Genomic DNA, 3,158 nt, shown 5'->3' on the forward strand with positions numbered 1-3,158 from the left:
CACTGATAGAGCCCGTTCTTCCCCAAAATGATGAGAATTCAGGAATGAATAGAAACCCAGTCTTTAGACATCTACTCTCAAACTCACACATGTCTCACCCTGACAAACCCATACACATATATATAGATAGATACACGTGCAAATATGAAGGCCATGTATATGCATATATATATATATATGTATATGTCTTTGAAGATATAGGTGTATGGATCCGGAAAGCCAAGGCAGTCGGAGAATCGAGACGGGCAGGCACGACGAAAAGGGCGAGTTTTCGTGGGCATCATCATCATCGTTGTTGTGAGAGAGAGAGAGAGAGAGATCTGACCCACTCCCGTAGATCTGATGAGGAGAGAAGAGAGATAAAATTGTATGCATGGAGATAGCCTCCTTAAGAGTCAATTCGATAGGGGAGGCTCATGATCGAACATGACTGCTATAGCCGTTAGATTATCCTGAGAAAAAAGGCACAAAACACAAACACCCAACAGACATATAACAGTCGGACGCTCTACATACGCAAGGTGTGCGTACACTTGTGAGATTGTCTATCTATCTTTAATCTATCTATCCATCTTTAATCAATCTATCTATCTACCGCCCGCTATCCCTACTACCAATCGCGTCTCTTGTTACGTAGGGAGAAGCATTGAAAGTCCTGATGGTGTCTATACCATCGTATTTCTCCGTACACCTTAGTTGCAAACCTTTCCCTACCTAGACATCTACATGAAAGATAGACACGGGCCCCATGCATTGGGATGATAGAAGAGGCGAGACAACATTATGGAGTTTAGATAAGGTCTCGAGACACCTGAAAATGTTGTGTGACTACATGGCTGAGAATGAGAAGAAGCAAAGCAGTACTAGCTCAAGTAGCAGTTAGCGACGATAGCGAAAAAGCAAACTGACCTCTCGTCGCCTTATGTTGGTACTTTTCTATCTTCATGTCTACGAGGTACGTCAAGCATCTTCATTTGCTCTACTCTCTTGTAACTATCAGAGACCTATCAGGGTGGATCTATAGAAAGGGATCTCTACATGAGGCATGTGTGAAGACCGTAGCTGTCTCTATGTGGAGAACTTACTTGACTCCCTCGTTCAAATGCAGTCTTAATGACTCGGCTAGCTGCCTCCTGGGGATCATCGACATGTCGAGCTACGATCTCAACTACCTCCTTCGGAGAATAAACGAAGAGAAAAGAACATAGATAGACACATATCAAGTTTCAATCATGAACTGCATAGCAAGAAAGAAAGAACCTTCACAATTCTCCTTATTATGAAGTGAAGGCATTCACCCCAGTTTCTCTTTCTTTCTGTGTCCTTGGAGAGAGAAGACGATTCTCATCTTGCGTATGTTTTGTAAGGATTTGCTTTGCTTACTCGATAGGTAACTATTCACATCTCTATGTATGTGAACATTGGGGTGTACATACACCTGACACCCAGCCCCTCTGTTTGACCTCGTTCTTTTTTCTCCTCCTCTTACCACTACTACTACGACTACGACTATTCCTGCGAGACGATAGAAAGCAGATCTTCACATTTATATTCTTGAGATCTATCTGTCTTCCTTCATGGGCTATCAACTCTCCAGGAATGAAGATAAGTCTTCCTTTCTACATGCCCTACATAGACAGTCTCCGTGGGTTACAGAGAGAAGAAAAGAGGCATGGCGTTAAGCAATCCCGGCTAAATAGACACGAAAGGCCAGACATGTACTCATTGTCTACGAGAGAGATGCAAAACAGATTCTATACATGGAGAAAGATCTTTCTTTCACTGACACGAGAGATGAGATAAACAGTTCTATGCAAAGACATGTCGATATTTATCGACTGGCGTATCTAAGTCAAGATAGCACCTAAAGATATATGAGGAGAGAAGAAATAAAGATCTTTAGAGGAACGCTCTTAGTGAAATAGACGCGTAGATCGGACACGTCAAACGCCTTCGGAATAGAGAATCTACAGAGTGAGAGATGAGGTAAGGAATCTACACAGGCACTTCTGATGTAAGTTACAAAAAGGCAGAGAGAGAAAGGAAGAAGATGAACGAAGGAGCTACGAGACGTTCTTTGGATCATCTACTATCCTTATCCCTATTTAAGAAAAAACACCATGTAACATACAAAGGGCAGAGAGACTGATACCAGATGAAGAAGAAAAGGAAGATAAAGAAGAAGAAAAGAGAAAAGAAGAAGAATGGAGAAACAGAAAAGAGTCGTTCTTCTCTTTGACTCTTATAGGATCTATCTGATAGAATAGTCTGTCCGTTATTCTTTGCTTTAAGGGTGAAAGAAGAAGTAGGTAAGTGTGAAAGGGTTCTACGGCTTACTTGATCAGAGAGAACGTCCCAGACACCATCGCATGCAATCAACATGAAGCGGATGTCCTCTGTAAGGTGTAAAGCTACTATATCGGGTGTACATACAACAAGGCCTTCTTCCTTCAATTCCTTATCTCCGAAACCTCTTGACACTGAGGGAAAAAGAGACAAAGATACACGCACAAAGATACACAGCTAGCTCACCTACCTTCCTCATCCAGCCAAGACGACTGTTTCACAGATCCTATCTTTCTTACGGAAAAATAGATCAAAGTACATACACATACCACACTACAAAGCTCAGCATATCTATATACATACTGTATACATGTATACTCATAAAAGATCATATCCTTCCACTCTATACATATAAACGAGAGGATGTATCTGTTCGAGTTGTGTGAAGGGCGCTGCCCTATGTACTTCCGTAGAAAGCCATTGTTACTCTGTAGACATACTTCAGCCATACGAGCATCAAGCGCAGATGCGAGCGCTAGTATACGTATATATATATACATGTATCTACATGCACATACACAACAGAGACCAGCAATGAGAGAGCAGGTAGGAGAGCGTTCGATCCCCAACTTTCTTCTCTCTTTGTTACAAATGGAGAGAAGATAGACAGAAGAAAGCAAGAAGCGAAGAAGATCTAAAGAAGAAAAAGGCAATTGATTGATGTGCCAAGAAAGCGAGAAAGAAGCAACTCCACACAGGGAGAAATAAAAGACACGTCTAATATACCTTCTATCTATCCCTATAAGGATGCATCTACATACATTTGTTTGTAAGAGGTCACCTTTCCATACATCTATAGACACTCGTGTATG

The 3,158-nt window shown here is 41.6% G+C and overlaps 1 protein-coding gene across 1 annotated transcript; it reads right to left on the reverse strand.

The window, feature by feature from the left end:
• Positions 1-200: 200 nt before the first annotated feature.
• On the reverse strand, positions 201-2,478 carry CSUI_011101 (protein phosphatase 2c domain-containing protein; the record flags this gene model as incomplete). Its single annotated transcript, XM_068071202.1, has 3 exons — positions 201-452; positions 1,086-1,175; positions 2,338-2,478. Coding segments are annotated over 3 exons (288 nt in total), but the record flags the coding sequence as incomplete, so codon positions are not given.
• Positions 2,479-3,158: the final 680 nt, after the last annotated feature.

This window comes from Cystoisospora suis (genome assembly GCF_002600585.1).
Source record: "Cystoisospora suis strain Wien I chromosome Unknown contig_9697, whole genome shotgun sequence".
Classification (NCBI taxonomy): Eukaryota; Apicomplexa; class Conoidasida; order Eucoccidiorida; family Sarcocystidae; genus Cystoisospora; species Cystoisospora suis.